The 23,529-nt window shown below is 42.0% G+C and overlaps 2 protein-coding genes, 1 long non-coding RNA gene and 1 pseudogene across 10 annotated transcripts in view; 1 reads left to right on the plus strand and 3 right to left on the minus strand.

Moving 5' to 3' along the window:
- Positions 1 to 2,016, minus strand: part of EPRS1 (glutamyl-prolyl-tRNA synthetase 1) — a 42,084-nt gene extending 40,068 nt beyond the window's left edge. For both annotated transcript variants that reach the window (XM_016165076.2, XM_036235448.1), the window contains exon 1: positions 1,858 to 2,016. In XM_016165076.2, coding sequence (XP_016020562.2) covers positions 1,858 to 1,903 — 46 coding nt within the window. In that variant the 5' untranslated portion in view covers positions 1,904 to 2,016. The remainder of the gene's footprint in view (positions 1 to 1,857) is intronic.
- A 5,922-nt stretch (positions 2,017 to 7,938) lies between these two features.
- On the minus strand, positions 7,939 to 21,598 carry BPNT1 (3'(2'), 5'-bisphosphate nucleotidase 1). 6 transcript variants are annotated; one of them, XM_016165032.2, is made up of 10 exons: positions 21,448 to 21,598; positions 18,091 to 18,218; positions 16,852 to 16,956; positions 16,013 to 16,120; positions 15,667 to 15,715; positions 15,105 to 15,196; positions 13,822 to 13,866; positions 11,181 to 11,378; positions 9,554 to 9,659; positions 7,939 to 8,604 (listed from the first exon to the last, which is right to left on the minus strand). In XM_016165032.2, exons 2-10 carry the CDS (start codon positions 18,211 to 18,213, stop codon positions 8,456 to 8,458), a joined length of 975 nt encoding a protein of 324 aa, XP_016020518.1. In that variant the 5' UTR covers positions 18,214 to 18,218; positions 21,448 to 21,598; the 3' UTR covers positions 7,939 to 8,455. The 6 variants fall into 6 exon arrangements, with proteins under 6 accessions (XP_016020518.1, XP_016020520.1, XP_036091353.1 ...); XM_036235460.1 differs by lacking the exon at positions 7,939 to 8,604 and adding an exon at positions 10,363 to 10,433 and having other exon boundaries at positions 9,553 to 9,659; XM_036235457.1 differs by lacking the exons at positions 7,939 to 8,604; positions 9,554 to 9,659 and adding exons at positions 9,730 to 9,950; positions 10,363 to 10,433.
- On the minus strand, positions 14,639 to 14,757 carry LOC118613510 (annotated as a pseudogene).
- LOC107520830 lies at positions 18,218 to 22,938 on the plus strand. 2 transcript variants are annotated; one of them, XR_001599438.2, is made up of 3 exons: positions 18,218 to 19,168; positions 19,492 to 19,569; positions 21,037 to 21,416. It is a non-coding gene; the product is annotated as an uncharacterized LOC107520830 (long non-coding RNA). The 2 variants fall into 2 exon arrangements; XR_004955432.1 differs by lacking the exon at positions 21,037 to 21,416 and adding an exon at positions 21,431 to 22,938 and having other exon boundaries at positions 18,218 to 19,569.
- Positions 22,939 to 23,529: the final 591 nt, after the last annotated feature.

Consider the following 23,529-nt stretch of genomic DNA (forward strand, 5'->3'; position numbering starts at 1 on the left):
GAAAAGACTTTAGAAACAATATAGTATTTAAAACTCGAATCATAAAGCAGTGAGGAAGACTCAACAAATGACAATGAAGTCCTGCAAAGAGCAAACTTTTTTTCCTCAGTTATCTGTAAACAGAAATGCTAGTCTTCCAGTCTTAGAGAAATTAACAAAGCAGAAACAATTCACTGGCACAGTCCATGTGCGCAGTTTCTATTTAGGGACTCAGAAATTAATCTTTTCATCCTTCTTGAGACAAGAAGAAATTAACACAGTGCCTTGTATAAAAGCCATTGTTAGTAGCATTTGAGCAATTGCTGTGTGGTAGGCACTATGCTAAATACTTTAAAGTCCTTATAATGTTTAATCTTTGTAGTAAACTTAAGAGGTATCGATACCTTTATGTCCATTTTACAGAAGAGGAACCTGAGGCTTTGAGGGGTTAAATAACTAGACCGAAGTCCGTGACTAAATATGTAGCAATCAGAGTTTGAATACAGGTCTAAGGCAGTCCAGAATTCAAAATCTAAAACACAGTGTAATCTCCCTCTCAACGCATATTAAAGTTTACTAAATTGATTCATTAATCCTTTGTCCCCTAATTCTGGCAACCAATCCTACGTGGCAGATACTATTCCTCATTTCTTAAACAAGGAAACTGTGTGAGATGCCAAACAAGGGACCTGCCAAAGTTCTACAGGTTGTACTAGTAAGTGGCAGGCAGGGTTGGACTTAACTATGAGACCACACCGTTTTACGGTCCAAGGATCAAAGTCATTTCTTTTAGAGTTCATTGACCTGTGTGAAGTTAGCCCATCATTACTGGAACCAATATGCTAAAACATTAGCATTTAAAAACGTTTAAAGTGGCTATTAAATTGTGGGTTTTGTTACAATACACTCAGAACAGCACCGAACTTGAAAATGTAATGCGTAGTTTGTCAGCCCTATGTGGCCAATTGTACCTAGAGATCTGGGCTTTCTGAACATTCGAAAAGTACTTCTGCATCTATACTATACACACGCATTAACAAATATGAGACCGATAAACTATTCTTTTGTGTGACTTCCCAACACAATAAAGCAGCAGAAATTCCAAGCTATCTATACACAATAACCCTGGCCACGTTGAAAATGCAATTTCAAGTCTAACTGAAGATGTATCAGGAAAGTGACAGGTGTGACGTCTAGACTGACATTTACATCTACAGCGCGTGTAGTAAAGCAACCTCATCAGTCCACAGTGCGCTTGGGTGTTCTAGCAGTTAATTATCCTACTACCTTAATTAAAAACAAACGCAACCTCAGTTGAAATTTTCAATGCTGCTACTATGACCCTCTGCCTTGTTTGCTTTGAATCCAATGAAACGTACGAAAAATTAAGTGGATTGAAGATCTTTTCTCAAAAGAGGGAGGGACGGATGACAAATAGACTTAAAGGGGGGGGGGTAATGCTACAAGAGAGGAAGAGAAAATAATAGGATTTTAAATTTCAAAATGTTATTTCTACGAGCAGCTCTCGTCTCCAGGGGAAACCATTTCAGAAATGGGGGTCGGGGAGGGGAGCTGGGAGTCATCCCTCCGAAAGAGACACAAGCCCCGGGCCGAGCCTCGTGTCGCCCTGGTGTCGCGGCTCATAGCGCTCCTCCCTCCACGCCCGAGAATCCTGCCCTCGGGAGCAGATCCACCTGCCAGGGGACGGAAGGCGAGGGGCGCGGAGCCTTCCGCGTGTTCAGGTCGGCGGAAAAGGGGGAGGCCTGAAGTCCCTGACCGCGATCGCCACTGCGCAAAGCCAGGGCGCGGCGACCTTCCCGCCCCGCACCCATCCCAGGCTGATGCAACCCACGCGGGTCGGCCGCATCGGCCCCTTACCCAGGGGAGGATCGCCTGAATTCACGGTCAGACAGAGCGTCGCCATCTCCACGGGTCTGCGACGCTGCCAGTCAGTGCGCCCGCCTCGCCACCGAAGCAACCCGGCCCCACCGAGAGCGAGAAGCTGCGACGTGTGCGCGCGCGCCCGCCGCTGCCGCAGCCCCGGCCCCGCCCCTGCGCGTGGCCGCCGCGTCTCCGCCCCGCGCGTGCGTCATCGCCGCGCGCCGCCGTTTACGTCATCGCCGCGCGCCGCCTGCGACCGTCGCAGGCGCTGGGCCTCGGCCCTGCCCCTCAGCGCTTCGGGACCGCAGGGCTGACGTGGCACTTCCTCGTCGCCGGGGGAAAGACGCTGAAGCGGGTGACGCTTGGCGGGGCGGAGCGGAGAAAGCGAGCCGTGGGGCCGTTTCCGCAGTGACGCGCGGCCCCGCGAAGCACGGGACGGAACGCGCAGGTGCGTGGTGACTGGGGGGCCCCGTGTGTCCGTGAACCCAGAGAAGTCCTGGAAACGCACACGCCAAGCCCACAGCCACGGTGACCCTGGGCGTGCGGGAAGACCGCGCGTTTCCTTCTCCCAGAAGGAGAATGTATTTCCAAGGGTTCTTTTTGTTCTTAATGCTTAAGAGGAAGGATTTATTGGTAAAAGGCATTACTACCAAAGCCGCTGCCCCGGCGTGGCTGGGCTTTAATCGTTGTCTGGACTGCGCGAGCGTGCCTTTCACAGGGTCCTCTGATTCCTTCTCTTAAAGCTCGTGCGTGTGTGTGTGTGTGACATACGCGTGTGTACACACGTGTGCGCGTGCGTGCGCTGCAGGCGTAGTCCAAGGGCTGTAGTTAGAGCTCAAGAGGGCCAGGATTGATTACAAAAAACTTGTCAACCTCATCACCATCCCGAAGACATCCTCTTTTTACTAGAGAGTGCCGCTTAGATTAAATATGGGACTCGAGTGCATTAAAGCCGCTTTAGATTTATCTACCTGTCCCAAGCCACCACCAAAGGTACCTACGTGTTTACATAGTTAGCCTCCAGAGCACGTAAGGCACTTGCCTCAGAACTTCTTCCAATAGCTTCCTACCAGAGTCTCTAGGGTTGGGAACCATAATCTCATTTTTAAGAAGTTCTCCAGGTGATTCTGTGCATACCAGACTCTGCCTTTGTACCTCCCTGTGTTGAAATTGGTTTCTCTTCTGCGCAGCCTGCCCATTCTTAAGATTATTGTTTCATAAAAAACTTTATCTTTGGATTCTCAGCAGTGCCTAGCACATACTGGGTCCTTCTTATTCTATCAAAATTAATACTGGGAAAAGGCTACAAAACGATTGATCACTGGGGGAGGAGAGGAGGAGCAATAGAAAATTTACTTTGAAAAACAGAATACCGTATAGGGGCAAGCATCATTTTATTGCTGCCAAATGAAACAAATGGTCTGTAGAAGCATGAAGGAAAACTCACCTTTGAGACGTTAATGTCCTGAGTAAATTTACAGAACATGAGCAAGGGAGATGTAGATTTGTACAACCGAGTTTAAAGTGGAAGACACCAATGACCTCAAGGCCATACTGGGAGCCCCAGGATGGCTGGTGCCTTCAGTCGCAGGACACTGACTTCTCCGGCATGACCAGGAGCAGCAGTGTCACGGTGTCTAAAATCCTACACAAGCCCTTGTGGAGGTGACTGAGGAAGGCATGAGAGCTGCCACTGAGATGGAAATTGTTCCAACATCATTACCAGTTCATGAGAATTCCCATTGTGATCACCCTTTTCTGTTCTTCTTCAAGCACAGAAAGACCAAGAGCATCCTCTTCTTTGGCAGAGCCTCGTCCCCTTAGATGCTATTAGCCTGTCACTACTTTGGGGAAAAGTTCAGAGTTATTCCAGCAAATCGATTGCTAGAAATCAAAGGTTCTCTTTCATTTGTTTTTCTTTCCGATCTCATAGTCATCACTAAGAATTTAATAGTATGTCTGTGCGTTTTTCCACCCACACGTGTAAATCTACTTTTGCTGTGAAAATTCCTTTGGACAAAATATGCGATTTCAGGATAAAGAGATATTTCAATACTGTATCTTCCAAATTTGAAATATGTTTGTGCCCTGTATTAAATAAATCAAGCCAAACCAAAATTATACCTGTTCTTCAAACTTATTAACCCTAGACTCCAACATTGAATTTAGGTGCTATCAGGGACCCTTACATGTCTAATTTTTTAAAAATTATATCAGTAAAACAATGACTTATTCAAGATAAAAAATACTAAATATTATCATCTCATTGTTAATATCCTATAGTTATCGCTATTTTAGGCTTACCATGTTATATATCATAATTGCCTATTTTGTCTTTTGTATTAGGAGCCTCTTTAAGACTATACCTTTTGTTTCACATCTTTTACCTGTTCACACTTTCCCTTTGCCTGGAATAATTTTCTCCCAGATTTTCATGATTGACCAGTTTAAAACTCAGATGTGAATATACTTTTACATACCTTTTGATAACTTTAGCTTTTTTTTTTTTTTTTTTGGCAAATCTTGTATTTTATCTTTCGCCTTTCAGACATAGTTTTTACAGATTAATACCTTTTAAACATATACAGACACACACAAAAGTGAGAATTAGAACGATTACCTATTTATCCTTGTAAAGATGTTCACATCATCTTTTTAGCTTCAGTCTCAATTGATGATCTATCTCAGCTAGCAAATTAGACAAAATTATTTGAAATCATGGTAGTCCTAGATCATCTTTTGTTAGATACTTCTATTTTTATATTTATCCTTTTAAAATAGCGAGGAGCTCTTTTCTATACTACTGTTTGCATGTTTTTATTGCATATCTGCTTTATGATTATATGCTCAAAATTTCATTCAAACATAAAACAAGGAAAGAACCTTTTATTTTTCCTGATCACAGTGTCACAAATGGCAAAGAGATAATGTTTTTTTTAAATGTGTCAAAAAACCATTTGTTTCACTATCAAAAATAGTGTTTGCGGCTGTTTTCTTATACTCATTACTCACTTAGGGAAAATTGCTTCCATTCTTGGATGAATAAACAATCAAGATTTAAAAAACAATCAAGAATGGGTATTTTTAGCATCTACTGAGATTGTGACAGCATGTTAAACCATATTTATTATGTACATAAACAGGAGCTATAGAGATGAGACAAAGTCCCTGCCCTCAAGGAGCTTAGTCCTATACGTGAAAGAAACAGGTAAGTAAAAATTGCTGTGCAGTGGGCTACATGCCACAAGAGAAATGTGTTCATCTTAAACACATTGGAAGTGAGAGTAAAAATAATAAATGTTTGCACAAAGTACAAAGTTAGCTCAGAAGATAGAAAACACTTACCTATAGTTAGTGGCGGAGGGAGGAGAGAATAGTAAAGGAAAGCTTTAATAAGAGATGGCATTTCTGGGGGGTGGGAAAAAGGTCAAAGGAAGAACATGAACTAAAGCCTAGAGTCATGATTTTTTGGGATGTATATTTGGAAAACTGACCAGTTCATTATTGACATAACGTGTTTTGGCAATGCGAAATTAAAAGGTTGGAAGGTAGACATCCACTTTAAATTCTGCCTGTCGTGCCGAGGGGTAGAAGAGTTGTAAGCAGCAGTGACAGAAGATTGAGACTGCATCCTATCGGGATCGCTCTGATGGCGTAGCAGGTGGATCGGAATGGGCAGAACTGGTGGCAGGTCAATTAAGATGTTGTTACAACAGTCCGTGTGGGAGGACATAGAAGACGAAGGCCTAACGTGAGGCCGTGGGGATGTGAGTTAGGATTCAGGACACATTTGGACATATTTGGGAGGTCGAGTCAGTGGCAACTGAGGGGGTGCTGGGGGAGGGGGTGCTGGGGGAGGGGATGGTGAGAAGCCGGTGTTTCTGGCTTTATTGCTGGATTTCAGGTGGGATGACTGGTGGACGGTTATGTCATCTACAGAGGGAAGACGGGAGGGAAATAGGTTTGGAAAAGTGTTTGGTCTCAGACTCATTTTTTGGGATGTTTATAAGGGATCTAGACGAAGACATCCCGTAGCAGTTGCATATCATGAATCTAAGGCTTAGGTGATATGTAGGGCTGAAATGTGGTTGTTAAAATCGGGGAGATAAACCAGGAAGAGGATGTAAAGCTGTGCTGCACAATGTGGTCAGCACCAGCCACGTGTGGCTATTTAATTTTTCTAACAGCTTCATTGAAATGTAATTCACATACCATACCATTCACTCATTAAAAGTACACATTCAGTGTTTTTAGTATATTCAGAAGTGTCCAGTCATTACCACAATCAATTGAGAACATTTCATCACTCCAAAAAGATAACCCTGTACCTTTTGTCACTCTCATTTCTCCTTTTTGCTTAAATTTTTTTTTTTAAAAATTAAGGCTGTACATGATCTGGTCCCTGTCTCCCCAACCTCACTTTACAACACCCTTCCCCCTTGTTCATTTTACTTTAGCCTACCCTGGCTGGCTGTCCTGTCTTTCTTTGCTTTCTTTTCTTTCCTTCCTTCCTTTCCTTTCCCTTCTTTCCTTTCCTCCCTCTCTCCCTCCCTCCTTCCTTCCTTTCTTCTTAGGAGTACTGTACTGGTTATTCCCACTAGAGATCCCAGCTCTCGGCATCCACTTTCTGGCTCATCCATCACCTTAGGGGAGACAGTCCCACTTTCTCTAAAGAAGGTCCCCTCCAGTGCTGTCCCCCTACCCCAGATGCTGTCAGGCGCATCTTCCTACTGGACTTCCTCTATAGCATTTTCCACAATATAAGTAATTTCATTTACTTGTTCATTATCTATTGCTTCACAAGAATATAAGCTCAACAAAGAGACAGGCTTATGCCATTGTTGTGTCCTGTGGTGAATGTTTAGTACCCAGAGCAGTGCCTAACACAGAGCAGGTGCTCAAAAAGTATTTGTTAAATAAATGATCGAGTAAATGGAGGCCAAGGTAAGAAAAAACATGGTATTTTGGAGGAGATTGAAATGGCCGAGCATGGCTAGAGTATACAGGTGTCCAGAGGTGATGCTGGAGAAGGAAGAAGCCCTAACAGCAAGAGATGGATATGCTATTACAGAGAACTCACATTTGATCCGGAAAGCAACAAGAAGCCAGAAAAGATTTTGAGTGAAGGACTGGCCTTGCTAGACCTGATTTTTAAAAAAGTCACCCTAGAGACAACAGTAGATGAATTGGGAAGGAGTTTCCGTGAAGGGGGAGCAGACGGGAAGACACCGCAGTGATCCGTGGGAGAAATAACGGGGTCTGAGGGTCTAAGTTAATCCAGAGGCAATGGGAACGGAGGGAGGATCAGATATGTTCAACTGTGTTGCCTGGGTAACTCAAGTCTACATAGGAGCCTGTAGGAAATTCCTTCACAGTTACTCTCACTTTGCACATATCTGTATTTAAGTTAGGTTAAGTCCACTGTTTATAGATAGAAAACTGTTCTTAGAAGGACTTAAATGGATTAAGAAACTGATTTCCAAACCTGGTCAATTATCAGGATCATCTGGGGGATTTGTAAAATGACTTAGGGAGGGTTAGGCAAAAATGAATACTTTTTTAGACGTAATAATTCAGAGATACCGATGAGACATCACAGTAGGTGTTTGGGTATAGAAATCGAGAGTTTAAGAGTTCTACGTTAGATACAGATTTTGGAATTATGGGCAGTAGGCCCTAAATGAAGCCATACGTGTGGATTAGAGTATCTAATGAAAAACTAGAGAGGACCTAGAACTGAATCATGGTGACTACTGACATTTAAGGAAAGGAAGATAAAGAAAAACCAAGAAAAGAGGTTGAGGAGGCCTGGCCAGCAAAGGAAGAAGTCAGGACTAGGGCGTGGCCAGAGGGAGTGTCAAAGCCACAAAGACAGCTTCAGGCTGGATTTCAGATGCTCTCTAAGATTATACTTAACGTATTATCTAGTGAGTTCTAAACTTAAATGATTATCGAAGTCCCTGGAAATACACAGAATCAAATTTGCTGGGGTGGAGTTCTGTGACTTTGTATTTTTTGAGAAGCTTCCTAAGTGATTCTGAGACGCAGCTAGGTCTGAGAATGATTAATCTGAATCACTTTCTTAATCCAATAACAAATTTATTTAAAAGTACTGGACAGCGACTAGCTAGAATGAAATAATTTATTATAAAGAAGCTTTCCCCAAACATCCGTTTCATCAACATACATAATGACATTTTAGGGTATTCATAACTGGACAACTTTTAAAATTACTGTGAAAAATAAGGATGAGATTCAGGTAATAACTTGTGCTTCTGTGCCCTAAAGAATCTTTTGTATAGCAGGAATGTTGATTAAACAATTGACCAGAATAGTCAGTTGGACTAAACTTTTCTTTCATTTCTCCAAATAAAAGAAGGAAAAGAAATGTGACAGACTTTACACATTCTCCAGAAGTCAAAATTGGTCTGGTTGATAATGAAGACATTTTTAAATTCTATTTTCTACTCCTAACAAAATGTAAATTGCTGACCAACAATGAATGAAGGTAGAGCTCTAATTCCATCTGGTTAGTTTTAAAATGTATTATTTTGAAACCAGGTCCTCCTCCTGGCCAGGTAAAGGAGATGTTCCTTTAAGGAACAAGTGCATTTTTAACCGATTCAGGAACGCGACTCGCGTAGTAGTCATAGTTCCTCAGAGTGGCCAGGACGCCCGCGGAGTTCATGTGCTTCACTTCCTTGTTATACCGAAGGGCGTTGCCGTGAATGTCCGTTAACTTCCCTGCAGAAAAACATCAGCACAACGTTAATGGGTGACTGGATCATTCTGTTTCTGAAAGTTACCTGTCAGTGCCTCTTACTACCCAAGGCAATAATATCCAATTCTGGATAAAATAAGGAAAATAATGGTTAAGTGTTCATTCACTTGAAATTTTAGACTACACAGCAATTTTGACTTCATTAAAATAATTTCATTGAGCATTTTCAGTTTATATTTCTCAGTATCAATTTCTCTTTTCATGAGTTGATTGCTTTTCCTATTGGTTATACTCCATCACTACTACTCTCAGTTTCAAAACTTATTTTTTATTCTACCATTTATATTAAACACCTGATATTCATAAAATATAACTGTATTATAGTTTCATTTAACATTCCAATGAGAAGGGATCATGATGAATTTAACTTCCTTGCCATGTAATATGTTGACATATTGATACAATAATATACTAGGAGAAATGATAGAATAAAAAAAATCAAGTATTTAAGAGTATATGTGATCTGATACATATTTGAAATTGAAAAATCATCTTATGTATATATTTGTAATATATTTTCAGTCAGATTTAAAAAATGCTAATTGATCTTTAGCACTAGTACTGAAGTATTTACCAATACTGGCTTAAAAGAAACTAGCTGAGATGATGATAATGAATATTTTACTTTTCAAGAAAAAAGCTCTAAAAGCATTAAAGCCATAAATTAAAAAGGGTTTAATTCACTATCTGCAGATCAAGGTCCAAAAGAGAAACTGTAACTAAAGAAAAATGAATTCGCTGAAAATCTGCTTTCTCACCTATGAAATGTAGGGGTTGGACTGGATAATCTCTAACTTTCCTTCTAGCTTTTATATCCTAAGAGTAGGTAAAAAGCAATATTACTGAAATGCTATGTCTTAACGTAAGAACTGTATAAAAACTGTTTAATTCCCCAAAATAAAATGGACTGACCTCCCACAGCATGCAAGATGACTTCCGGAGCACATGTGTCCCACTTCTTACATCCCGGACTTGCAAACACGTAAGCAGAGGCTTTGCCTTCGATCAGCTGAATGATCTGTAAGGTGACACACAATGATCATCCCTCAGCTAGGAAGCGAATGAGGCACAACTAGGAGAAAGCTGCTCGTTTCTATCAAGTATGTGTCGATTCCTTTGTCAGACTGCACTTCGGGGGAGGCCTTCAGCAGATTTAAACGTCGGGCGATATGAAGAAACGTGCGGAACATGCATGAGAGGACGGGGGCCTGAGGGGGAGCCGGTCAGCGGGCTGCAAGGCGGAGACCTGCTCAGTCTCCGTGTGCCAAGGGAGGGTGAGTTTCCTTTGTTTATGCTGTTTTCTTTCTTACTGTAAAAACAATGAAGGAGAAATATTAAAGTTTTTAAATCTTGTAAACAGTCGACCATCATTATATAAAGGACAAATACCAACTAGTGCAATAGTGTGAAAACTGTAATAAGTCCTGACGGATGTGTGATGCTGACTAATGTAACAGGTAGTGTCCTAAGTCTTCAGGATTGTATCCATGGCTATTTCTGCTACCAGTTATCTTAATTCCTGTCATACTTATAGAAAACTGAGGTCACTGATAGAAACTGCATGACTCAGAACTGTCAAGCTTCCACTAGTCTCGTGACTTTCCTTTTGGTTATACTGTCAAGTAATTAGTTCTATAAAACTCAGACTTCGAATATTCAGAGGAAGAGAGCAGGAGGGAGAATGAGGAAAATCCCAGGGAACACAACATAACGAACTTTACCTTTCGGTGCTGTTCGAGAACACCTTCGGGGGAGTTTCCGTGCTGTTCTCACAGGCTGGGATTTTGGCTTGCTGTGAAGGAGCGACATCCCAGGACTCGGGGTAGGGGAATGACATGGTAAATTTTGCATTTTTAATGGCTCTAATGGCATCATGAGGACTGAGGTGAAACAGGGAGACCACTTTGGAAGCTACTGTAAGGCCTGGGTGACGCATAATGATGGGTTTCAAGTAGAAAGGTGGGCGGTTGAGACGGACGAGAGGCGAAATCAGGGAAGGATTAAGATCTGTAGGCAGGACCAGACTGCTAGATATGAAGATGGCATCTAGGATGACTTAGTTAGTGTCTGTCTGGAAAACTGGGAACGTGGTGGTGCCGTGAGGCAGGTGGAAGTAGGGAGAGGAGCACATCGGGGGGAGGGAGGGAGAGGATGGGCTCAGGCCGGGCATGCCGACTTCGAGGTGTCAGCATCCGCTACCCAGGGCCATCGCTGAGAACGGATCAGGGCCAGTGCTTCTCAGGACAGAAGCCTAGACGAAAGAGCAGGGGGAGTCCCCAGTAGGGGCGGGCTGCTAGAAAGGTCTCGTGAGTCATCCAGGAGGGTCCTTGAGAAAATAAGGGCTGGCAAGAGGCACAGGGTCTCGGTGACATAAATGATAAAAAAGACTTGAACCTTGACACGAAAAAATTCAAGAGCTGCTGAAATGTGCCTTAGATGTCAAATTACAGTATTCAGCCTCTTCCCTCAGACTGATGTCACCCGTTGTCAGCGCCCACGATACCTTCCTGGTTCAGTGGGTGGCCGGCAGCTTCCGTACCTTATTTCCTGCTCCCCCCACTCGCAGCACGTCGTCGGGGTTCATGGCCGTCACGCAGTCAGTAACCAGCTTGTTGCTGTGGGATCGGGTGGTCGTGATGATGTGCTTCCCAGCAGGCACCTCTTTCAGCTGAAACCCGAAGGCGCCTAAACCTAGAACACCCCAGATCGTCCTCCCCAGCGTGGCATCTGGTCCTGCCTGTGCGAGCCGGGGAAACAGCAAAGCTTGTCAGTGCATTGGCCAGAAATACAACAGTTCCATCAGCAGCATAATTAAAGCAAATGAAACGTGGTAATGTTAGAAAGTACAAAAACGGTATTATCCACAAGGAAGTTTTCCCCAATCACCTGATTATTCTCATTGTTGCTTTGGTTAATAATTGGGTTTCAAAGGTACCGAAGGGGACTTTTGGCTATTCCCCGGGGGGGCTCAGGAAAGGAAACGTCATATACTGACTGATTCCAGTTGTTCTCTGAATCATCAGATAATCTCATTATTGTGTTTGAAATAGCTCTTTGCAAAAGGTACTGAAGTCCCCAGGAAATGAAAGACTATTGATTACTGCCCTTCAATACCCAAGAGACGGTAAGGTGAGGATCGTGTGGATACCGGGACGGTCGTGGTGATAATGCATTCTGCCGCTATAGAGACAGCAACTAAACAGGCCAGTACTGACGAGATAATGGGGTTCAAGATCAAGGTTTCCCTGGCAATCGTGGTAGTAAAATGACAACAGCGATGCAATCTTAGGATCTGTATTTTCCTTTGCAGAGCTCAAAAAATTTTTCAACCCCATTGTTATTACTATATACCTAATACAGAAAAGCATAACTTGTGTTTCATGGGAAGGAAAACTGATGCATAAAATGATTAACACAAAGTCATCAAAATACCATCGTTTAACATGACAAATACTGCAGACATAGGACACGTCCTCCACATGTTCCAGGCACCATACCAGGTGCTTTACATGCATTATCTCATTTATCTCCAGAACAGCCCCATGAAGCGTAGGTGTTATCATCCTTACTTTACAGATGAGAAAAATGAGCCTGGAATTAATTCACCTGACCAAGGACCCGAGGAAGAGTTTAACCCAGCGCAGCTACCCTGGGTTCAAAGCCAACTGCGCTGCCTCAGTGTGCTTGTCAAAATGCTTTCAAACACGTCTTATTTGTCTGATGCCAGTACCCCTGGGTGTCATAGTGGCAGGCTGGACTCCTTGGGAAGCCGCCTCAGGTCTGAGGCCGGCAGGGTGCGTGTGAAAGTGTGGTCCCGGATCCACACCGCGGACGAGGGGGAGGCAGCCTGAGCGGACAGTGGGGAGTGGAGCTGGGACGCAGACCTAACAATAGCCCCAGCTGCCCCTAGGGGGAGCTCTGGAGCTAGAACGCTCTTCAGGGTTGTACCAAACCGGATGAAATGCCAGGCCTTTCTTTAAACCCTGCAATAATGGGTCATTGGAAACGGACTGCCCTGGAAGGAGCGCGTCACATGGCCACACGGCTCTGCCCGGGTGAGGCCGTCCCTGAGCACCGAACGCTGTCTGCAGATTTCGCTCCCTGCAAAGCGGGCAACAGAGGTGCCAAGGAACAAGCACCGGTGCTCAACACGTGTCCGCACTACAGGGCAGGCTGGGCTCTGGGGGCTCACCAGGCTTCAGCCTGATGGCTGAGACCAGTTTCATGCTCTCAAGAAACCTACGTAGTATTAATCCAGCCCTCTACTTATTCTGAAAAAGGAAAGCACACTAATAGCGGACATGAGTACTCTGGTCCCTGAAGCCGTCTTCCCTCTGGAAGTGGACACGGAGGCACAGAGGATGCGAACGAGAAGCCTGGCGCCCGGGGGAGGCAAACGCAGCGCATGAGGCAGTGGCTCGCTGCCCTCTGCTCCTGCTCTCCGTCTCTCACCGCCTCTCTCCTTCAAGGGCTCCACACCGACTTTCTGGGGGGGTAACGGAGGCTAACATTTTCATCTTACGATGGGCTACGTCTCATAACGGGTAAGAAGCTAGACAGATATAATGACAGAAGGGGTCTTTTTGCACTAAGCCATGCTGTTTCCTTGCAGAGTCTACCGGCTTCAGTACCTGTTAGAAGCAATAAGAGAGTTTAAATTCTGACAAGTCTTTTATCTGGCTTTGGATCCCATATAAATAATGGGTAAGAACTTGGATCGGGGTTTGAATCCTAGATCTGCCAGTGACAGACTGGGTGACCTGGGGTAAGTTACTTGCTTCAGTTTCCTTTCCTTTAAAATGGAAAAAGTGTCCTTAAGGATGATGGCGAGTATTAAATGAGATAATGCATGTGACTCCCTTGAATCTAGCAGTGTCCAGAAAGCTTTTGACAAATTTTAGCGATCATAATGATGATTTAAAATTGAATACTGAGCCCTGAATACCACCAACAGAGTTGCGCAACTTTCTACTTGTTGCACCAAATCTCAAGGCATAAGCAAGAGAGAAGGGAGGAAAATGTGCACAGAAGAGCATGTGGTAAAGGGACAGGTAACAAAGGGAAGAAGTAGAACAGGAGAAAACGAACTGGCACAGGGGATGGGCAATGGCCGGGTACCACAAAGTGCCTACCTCTTCTCTACCTACTAGTAGAGCCAAGACCCTAGCTATTTTTCTCACCTTTGCTTCATTCTTGTGTTCCCTTAACTTCTGCTTTTCATTGCTCTGTGGAAAATGAATACAGTTTTTCTAATCTCAGAAAAAAGTCATGGATTATTAACAACTTCCAAGCACTCTGATCTTTTTGTGCTGCAAGGTGCTATTCATTACAGTGTTACTTGTGAATTACATATTTCTCTTTTAAGTAACAGTATCAACTCTAAAGTCTACATGATAAACACAAACTTGTCTCTACATAATACTGTATAAATATTAAACATATAAAAGAATTAATGAATCTTTAAACAATGACTTTCCCAATAACGCATAAGTATTTTTGGTAAATAATCCTAAGAAGCACATGATTATAAATGAAAATTTATAATCATAGAAATGGTAGAATAAAATTAATTTTAGAAGTAGAGATTAATCCTTCTGTTAACTCAAATTGGAAATTCAGAAGTAATAGTCCCTACTCTGGTAACTTTGTTTCTCCAAAATTCTATCAAAGTCACACTAAAGTAAATACCTTAAGTATTTTATCTCAACCGTTTCCCTTAATGTGTAATGTGATTTAATGATATATTCCTACTTTGGAATTACATTAATCTCTTGCTTCTAGGAAGGCAATTTCTTGGGAGTGTAAAGGAAAGGTGAAGTAGATTAGAGAGAAAAATAAGAGAAAAGCATGCGAAGCATATTTAGTTCTCACATTTGTCAATGCTGACTATAATTTAGGCACTGTGTAGCATTACCTGGAAAACAACATGGCTAGTATCTTTCTTGGTTGAAATGGTTCATTTCTTCATTGTGTTTCATCTTTTTAAAAAATTTTTTATACCTACAGCACCTGATATTCCTAGGTGGTCTCCCATCCAAGTACTAACCAGGCCCGACCCTGCTTAGCTTCCGAGATCAGATGAGATTGGGCACATTCAGGGTGGCATGGCCCTGGACTCTTTAGTATGTTTCAAGAACACCTTTAAATTAGGTGTCTCAATGACTAAGCTAGTTCAGGAACCGCATCAGTAATTTTGAAACTTCTGAATGTGAATCATAAGGCATACATAAAAAATACATGTAATATACACAGGGCACTTGTGTACACACACACAAGTACATAGAGTCCAGTATCAATGCCTCCAGAGCTTCTGACTGAATAGGTCTGGGGCGTAACCTGGGAATCTATATTTTGAAAAGATGACTGCATGTGCAACTAAGCCAGAAACCACTGGATTAACATTGGGAATCGTATCACACTATAGTTGTCTAATAAAATATCTTTGGGTTGATTATAGGAATACCTGGTAGTTGTAATATGGCTGGTTAATAACTCCTGCTATGGCTCTCCCTTCATACGCAATTCCAATGAGAACTGTTACATTGTCAAGGAGACCTACAAAGGAGAAGCGAACGTCATATAACTTTCTCAGGTTATAACTCATCAGTAGCACATCGATAGCTCCAAGTTATTTTTGCAGTAGAAGGAATGTGCGTGATCAATCCTGCTTCTGGCAAAATGCACGAATTAGAAGAGAGCTGGTCAGAGACAGGAGTAGGCGTTGTTTTTACAATACAGATTCTCAGGCTCCTTCCCAGGGCCAGTGAATCAAAACCTCTGGAGATGGGGGTCCTGTGTGGGGGCTCTCATACACCTGACGCTGTCCAGCTTCCCTACTCAGTGGGGGACAGAGATGTTCTCAGTGCACACACATGCTCGCACGTGCACACACCCCATGTGCCTCATCCATTACAGGTATGTCTCCTCCAAGGACAGAGAGTTTTCTATTAATATTAACCATTTACAGTTGAAGGTCACATACTAGTCCTAATGCAGTCGAATGCAGACACAAACGAGATACCAACCTTCAGTATACTCCTTGGTTCCATCCAGAGGGTCCACCCAGACCACAAGCTAAGAAAGAGGGAAGATCCAAAGTAAGCACACAAAGTATAAAGAGTAGGTTTAAACAGACCAACTAAAACTGTTCTTTTCTTCATTTTTGAAATTATGGATGGCTAACGCTGTCATCAGTTTTGTGACAGTAAAAAAAAACATTGTTTTGTAAACATGGAAAAAGTCCACTTAAATTACAGAAAAGTCTGATTTAAGAATTTTAAATAATACCTAACTAAAGAATTGTCAATAAAAAAGTAAAATCTTAGGAAAGACAGAGATTCATAAAGAGTAAAGCAATAGCATGGACCATACGTCTTCCTCTTTAATGGTGCTGTACTGTGACGGGCATGGTTGCTTCAGAATTTCCTCCCACTGACCATCTTCAATGAGCTCTTGATCCACTTCTTCAAAAGGCAGATCCTAAAGGCAGAGAGCACCGCTGACCACCGAAGCCGTGTGGTGGTTAAGAGCCTCCTCTGTCGTGGCGACAGAAGACGTGCAGATCCACGGTTTTCCCTAGGGCTTCCTGTTTACCATTTACAACTACACCAGATAAAGTTATAAAAACGACCGTATGTGGCTCATCGAAGTTGATTACAAAATGACCCAACCTCATTTTCCTGAATAGATTACAAGGAGAAAGTAAGTATTAAGAATTATATACTTATTTAAATAGATTTCATTAAATAATTATTATTTAAGAATTATAAATTTATTTAAATTACTGATTCAGAAGGATCTGACATCAGATACTTCTCTCTCGTTTACATGAAATGTCAAGTTCCTTCATTTTCACAGTATTACAGTCTTCGGATAAGTGTGCAAGTAAGCCTAATCAAAAAACAAAAACAATCCATTTCATTCCAAAGTTCTCGAATTCTGCCCATCTCATAGTTCTTATGCTTAACATTATAACAGTAACCATATACTCTATGATCAAGAATTGAGAAATCTGGCCTATAAATGGACCAAAATATTTTATAATCAGACATTTCCTTCAAGTCTGAGGAATCTGATAATTATTTTTGTGTTAAAATACTAGATATGGTGCTTGAAATCATTCTAGTGGTGTATGAATCACCAAAGTGGCAATTATAAATTCATACGGTAAACAGTCATTGACAAAACCCTGCCTCCCTGGCGAGTCTTACCTCTTCGCCTATGATGGTGAGTTTGGGGAACTTCCGTGCCAGTGAAGAGCATATGCTCATCTGTGCCAGTCGGTCGGCTTTGGTCTGCAAGTCTGTAGGACAAGTCTGCAATGCAAAATTTGGCAGAACCGACAGGAGTTCTAAGGCATGAGTGTCTTTGTCATTTAGAATTACACTGTCCGTTTTTAGATCCATGGAACTTAACGCCAAATGAGTCACCTAGTTTCTTGTCTTGGTTTTCCTCATGGGATTTATCGTGGTAAAAGTTTGGAAAGGAGCTTTTAAATGATCGGCACATTTTCTCCCCCAGTTCAGAAAATCCTTCCGTAAGATCTCTAAATCAATCTTTTGCTTAAACAGGAAAAGAGATAGGAAATTCATAACGTATTGAAGGCAGTCAAAGCTAAAAACTGTATCTTCGGTTATTTCAAAGGTATTCCTTACATGAATCCCTCTATAACTTTCACTCACTAATCCTAACAATTCAAGAGAGCCTCAGGACAATTTCTTGATGTACAGAAAAAATTACTATTTCTAAAATATAAAAAAATATATAAAAATGAACAGTAATAACAGTTAATACATAGCTCATCAATGGCATTCTCAAAGTCCGTATGCCAGACAGTCACTCTAGTGACAGTGGGAAACCTTGAAACTGACAGCCTAACCTCCTTTGTAGTGTGCTTTCCGAGAATTACAACAGGTTGTAACTGACATATGCCTGGTTAGGTGTATGTACATGAACTTGAATAGCAGAATTTTGATGCTTTGTAGTGACATAAGGGATGATCATGAAAATCAACTCTTTTATGCCACTCTGAAATTTGCTGGCTATTTCAATGCAAAGCACTATTCTGCTGGAACATAGGGCCACAAAGGCAGAGATCCTTGTTTCATCCCCTAAAGAATTATATCTGGCACACAGTAAGTGCTCTATAAACGTCTGTTGAGTGAAACTTCTTAAAAACTGAATTTGAAGATGACTTATATATCAATCAACTTGGAGACCCCTGCTTTAGAAAGAAAAAGACACGTTGACCGTCATTGAACTACATGAGAAAGGTACCCCGATTCTTTTCTTCTTGAGAATATTTCCCGCTCTTTCTACTTAGTGTCAGCCCTCATCACTGTGAAATCTCCATAAGGGAGCCACTGATTTTTTCAAATTATTACACCCTCGACCTAAACCTTGAGGAACAAAAATAACATTGGTATGAAAGGAGATGAGATTTTCAATACCTTCTCCACAATACCCAGGTCTCCTTCAGCAATGACACCTCTGACTATCGTTCCTGCCTTTTGAGCGATAGCGTACGCCGAGGCCACCAACCGCATCAGCACAGTGTGACGGGAAGCCATCATAAGCCCTAAGGAGAGACAGAGAAGGCGGTTACTTTCGAAGCCAACTGCTGGTCTCAGTTACTTGAATTCGGTTCAGCACATTTTTGGTTAGTCCTGACTCGGGACTGCCCCGATTAACTATAGATTCAATAAATATTTACCTTGTAAAAAAACTCCATTTCAGCATTAGCTCTCTCAATGAATCCTACAGTATTCTTTCCCTCTGCAGTGGCATGTTTTGAAGTGTGCGGGAAAACTGGTCCAGGACGACAGGCACGTGGAAAAGTTTTATGTGTGAGATGGGTGATGTGCAGATTGTGAAAGGTGAATAGGGGGAAAATACGTAACGTCTGCCTTGAGGAGCTACTGTTTTGATGGGTCGGCAGTAAAATATTGGAACCTAAAGGCTATAACACAAAATCGGTAAGTGCCAAGAGAGGTATGAATAGCTTAGCATAAGAGATGTGGGTATATGTGTGGAGTAATTAAAAAGGGGAGGGAATGCATGTGGTTACAATTAGTTTCTGAAAAATCAATGAATATTCCTTTAGAGAATAAATAAAATGTAATCTGCTGATTATCTGCTACCATCCTCATCGGCAGCCAAAAAGAAATAAAGAAAACAAGCAACGTTACTAGTTGGAGTGAAGACCAATCATGTAGAAAAGTAACGAATGTCAGAGAAGTTCTTGGACCCAATGAAAAAAACATGGAAACAGGTCGTAGGATTAAGTATATTCATCTTTGAAAATACAGATTCAAGTCCTGCTGACCTACTCCTGGTGCTGAGATGTGCCACCCAGAGTCCCTCAGGACCGGAGGACTTGTTTCCTCAGCCACTGAGTGTTGCCAGTTCTGCCTTTACCTGCCACCTCTCTGAAACTGGTCAACTGATGGATGTAAAAGGCCACTCTCCAATGCAGTTGGCTGCTAGCCCAACTCTGATGGCCGTCCTAACTTCTGAATGCCCGGTGAGGTCAGCTGAAGCCTTTCCCTGTGCATTCCTACTTCCTTCCCTGTCCTCCTGAGTGATCCCAGGAACACTCAATAAACTCCTTGTACCTGATGTCTGTCTCAGAGTATTTGTGGGGAACTAACCTATCACAAAACTCTTCCCTCTTCTAATCAAATCAAGTTGATGTTATTTCAGTGCAATGAGGAAGCACAATACAGAATATAGAGGACATTATAAACCTCGATTTAGTGATAGTTATTCTGCCACTCGTTTCTGACTGCATATTGATTCGATGTATCTTTTCGCTTCTTTACACCTTTTTTCTATCCACGTTCTCTTCACAGGGATTATGAACATAAATGAGAAACAGGAGAAGTGTCTGAAACCATTCAGAAGGAAGACCGAATTGAAACTGATATAAGGTAATGAACATACTGTGAATAACTATCTGGAATTAAGGTGAAAGTAAACTGGGCTCCATTGTGTATGATTCGTTGATCTTATTGCATCATAATCAGGCTGTATTCATTTTCTTGGCATACCAGGTGTTACATGTGGAAAAACTGGTTATAATTACTGATTCAGAAACACTTCAGCTAGAAAACAGGAGAAATAATTTAGCGAATGTTTTGTTGGCCTTGCTTCTACTTCTATCCATGCCCAGACATATATCTGATTTAGTCTGTAATGGAAAAGTCAGTCTTCACTACGCAGACCTGTGCTATGCAAATGTCTTAAACACTGAGGATATTTTCATGTGTTGGTATGCACATTAAGTCCCCATCTTATATGAGGGGGCATCTGTGAAAGGCAGTTAGTTTTCTTCACTGGATGGTGGTCTAATTGTTCACAGGTATCATTTACCTTTGAGCCAGTTAAACAATCATTACACATTTATCAGGCTTCATATATGACTAAGCCACTTCCCTTTATACTTGCCATGTCCACAGAAAAACTTGTAGGCTTTGTCTTTCTACTACATTCTTCATAAAATGTACACTGCATTTGTGAACCACCATTTCAAGCTAACATCAGTTTTAAGTGCATGTGAAAAATTAGGTTTGATGGAAAGCACAACAATGATTTACAAAGAGATCCTGTTAGTTAGCAATTAAAATATATCTATCATTCTCTCTGAAGTACTTCTCTGGTCCAAGCTGAATTAGGAATGAAATATTACCATCCTATAGCCCTAATATTTTTCTTACATATTTTTTAAACAAATGAATACAATTTTGATTCTTTGTATACAGAAAGTGTAATTATGCAATCAAAATGCAAAACCCGTACACAAGGTTCCTATTAGCATTTTTAATCATACCCCTTCCAGACCCCAAATGAGAATTACCCATTGATGGTAAAAAGCAAGGCCGAAAAGCTACCTGCAAGCAGATCACTTCCTTAGAGCAGTTCAGGTTACGCTCCCTGTACTTCCTTCCTTACCAGTTTTACCCCTCTGGGTTCTAAAACTCTACCAGCGTGAACATGTTTTCTCTGAAAGCTTACTCAAGAACAAGAAGCAACTGCCTGTGTCCAAGTCTTGCCCTTGGCACATATTAGCTGTGTGACTTTAGGGAGGACGCTTAAATTCTCTGAGTCTCAATCTGTAAATGATGTGGGTGGGCAGTGTTAAAGGTATAAAGTTTCTATTGCTTTTGCAATTATTTTGACGCCGAGGATGTAACATGATAATCAATATGATTTAAAATTTTGGTTACATAAAGGGCTTATATGTATATATTAGTATGTAAAAGATGAATAATCTAATAGAAAAATGAGCAAAGGACAGGTACAGGATGCAAAGTGGTGAAACCTTTCAGAACGGTTATGAAAATCTTATTAAAAGTAATATACACATCTTTTGAACTAGCAATTACGTATATTTTCAGGGAAATGTAAATCAAGCAAGTCTACGAATATGCAGGAAAGACAGTTGGAAGATTATTATTTTAATGAAATTTAATTTTTGGCATAAGCGTCTCTCAATCTGGGTGCACTAACGAACCTGCTGTCTAGGTTTACGTTTTTTCTGCGATGTAGAGCCGTAAAAAGACAACGGAGCACCAAAATACAAGCACAGACACACGATTAAAATGTCGACACTCACGAATCTAGGTCTGAAACAGGACTATCAGGAGGCGATCAGAATGACGGTTTTGGGGTTTTTTTTTTTTTTTTTAACGTAAATCCTTCGAATCTCCGCAAATCTGTGCAAAGAGGTGGGTTAGGGGACCAATAAACGACTCAGGTCTGCCTATGATCTGCCCTTGCTCTGACCTGCAGGGGAGAAACTTACTTACGGTGACAAGGCTGGAACAAAGTTAGCAGAAAGACACCGCGGTGATAACCCCGAAAACAGGCGTTATTGAGCAACAGGTCCCGGGTTCCGTCCAGCGGCGCCTGCTCCCAGCCCGCGGGACGTGCGGACGCAGGACGGCCCTGCCCCGCGACCGCGCAGGCGCGGAAGTCGGCGCAGGCGCCCAGCGGCTTCGTCGCCCCGGCCGCGTCCGACTCCGGAGCCGCCGGCATCTCCGCTTGTCCGCGTTTTCTTCGCGCTCTTGCTCGGCGCTGTTGCCGGAAGTCAGTGAGAGGTGTGTCTGCCTTTGAAAGAGGCACTGTACATCCCATCACCCTTACAGCGGTCGTTGGGTTGGTGGTGGTACCCGACGGCCGAGAGCGGTGCCTCACCTGGAAAGGGTTGCGTTACCCACGGACACCTCCACCTCTGCTCCCAACGACGGAACCCCTTGATGCGGAGTTGTGGTCCTAGCGCGTACCTCTTTTTCTAAATAGCATTATTCATCACGTTCTTAAGGAGGGCACTGTGATTGGAATATAACCACATAAAGTAAGATGACAGAGCTCATAGCAAACGTCTTAGTTTATATAATAACAGTAAATGTAAATTGCTTAAACCCCACTTAAAGTTCTCCGATTGATTTGAAAACCAAATCCACTACAGGCATATCTCATGATTGCATTTCACGGGTTTTGGTTTTGGTTTTTTTATAAATTGAAGGCAAAGCCTTCTACCAGCAAAAAATTACAACTCACTTCATAGTGATACTTCCGTTATTTTGGTGGTCTGGAACCCAACCTGCAATCTCTCCAAGGTATGCCTGTATTTTATCAGACAGCAGAAATCAGGACAAGAAAAATTACCAAAAGGAAGTCATTTTGTATTGTGAAAGGTATCATTTATATCAGTTGTTGACCCCGAGAGTGTACAGGAATGGCTCTTTGTGTTTAATCGGGCTCAAGTTCATAACCAGAGTTTATCAGCCATTGCTGGCACAGGCCTCTCATGAACTCTACATTGCAAGCAGAGGCACATACTAAATTGCCAGCCTCCACTATGCTCCTGTCAGCTGAGCTCACCCCTAGAAAGAAAGAAGCTCTTAGAATCTGCCTTTCAACCAATGAGCTGAAACCTGTTCCAACCAATTGAAGCTACACAGCTATAACCTCATTTGTGTCTTTACTGACCAATCAGAGTGGCTCCATAATGACCAAGCAGAAGGCACCTCATGATTCTGACCAATCAGGACAGTGCTGTTTGTACCAATCAAACTTCAAACTTGGATTCCTCATTTGCATAAAATTGGTCTAATTTGGAATAAGGGCGGGTACTTTCTCTATAAAATTGGGCCTCCTGTTTATCTCAGGAGCATACATTTTAGTTTCTTCTGGATGCTGCGTTTCCACAGTGGGCAAACTGTTCGCCTGAATAAGGTCTCTCCTTTTACCACACCCCAGAATGGGAACTCCTATTGGCATTAGATTGTGTGGCTGCAAATTTCACTTCTGTCGGCACAAGAAAGGTACTACATTATTTTTAAACATTTTAAAATTAAATAAGCAACTTGTGACTACATTGTCATTGTCAAAATGCAAACAATATATCCTGTCTAGGTGTTTTCCTTAGAGCATGGGTCCTTTGGAGTTTTGCTTTATATGAATGACGCAGAGCATAATATACCATCTAGTTTGGGACTTGAGATACTTACAAAAATTCTAAGCACAGAATCCATATAAATTTTTACCTGTTCCCCCCACCATTTTACACTTGTTTAGCTTCACCCAGTTCAACAGAGGTTTGTTTTTACTTTTTAGAAACATGCCTTTACTGGGATCTTCAGAGCTTTCAGTTTTTCATGAAAGTAATTATCTTTGCATTTTTTTAAAAAATTGTTTTTGGTGAGAAAATAATTAGTGATTTTTCTGTGTGTTTTCTATAATTCCCAAACTTTTGTAATTAGAAACAATTTCTATTTTTTTAAAAAAAAACCCAGAAAATATCAATAAGTGGCTACCATTACAAGGAGTTCTAGTTTGAGAAGGTTTTTACCTACACAATCTCATTTAATTTTCATAATAACTGT

The sequence above is a fragment of the Rousettus aegyptiacus genome, unplaced genomic scaffold, assembly GCF_014176215.1.
Source record: "Rousettus aegyptiacus isolate mRouAeg1 unplaced genomic scaffold, mRouAeg1.p scaffold_m13_p_18, whole genome shotgun sequence".
NCBI lineage: Eukaryota > Metazoa > Chordata > Mammalia > Chiroptera > Pteropodidae > Rousettus > Rousettus aegyptiacus.